General features: G+C 43.8%; 1 protein-coding gene across 1 annotated transcript; it reads left to right on the top strand.

Annotated features, from left to right (window-relative positions):
* Positions 1-6: 6 nt before the first annotated feature.
* LOC108254484 (argininosuccinate lyase-like) lies at positions 7-255 on the top strand (the record flags this gene model as incomplete). The annotated part of the gene is made up of 1 exon (XM_017449465.1): positions 7-255. A coding segment is annotated over exon 1 (222 nt), but the record flags the coding sequence as incomplete, so codon positions are not given.
* Between the last annotated feature and the right edge of the window lie 5 nt (positions 256-260).

Below are 260 nucleotides of genomic sequence, written 5' to 3'. Positions count from 1 at the left end.
ACTGACTTGAGTGACAAACATGCCAAGACCATTATGCCTGGCTTTACCCACTTCCAGATTGCTCAACCTATTTCTCTGGGCCACTACTTACTGGCATATGCCAGTATGTTCCAACGTGACATCAACCGGTTAATAGATTGTAGGAAACGTGTCAACATTAGTCCCTTGGGGAGTGCAGCACTAGCTGGAACCACACATCATATCAACAGATACTTGACGGCCAAACTTTTAGATTTCGAGAAACCTTCGGAAAATTCTTT

This window comes from Diaphorina citri, unplaced genomic scaffold, assembly GCF_000475195.1.
Source record: "Diaphorina citri unplaced genomic scaffold, Diaci psyllid genome assembly version 1.1 scaffold125295, whole genome shotgun sequence".
Classification (NCBI taxonomy): Eukaryota; Metazoa; Arthropoda; class Insecta; order Hemiptera; family Psyllidae; genus Diaphorina; species Diaphorina citri.
The sequence above is the reverse complement of the archived record's forward strand: the minus strand, read 5'-3'. Positions and strand labels throughout refer to the sequence as shown.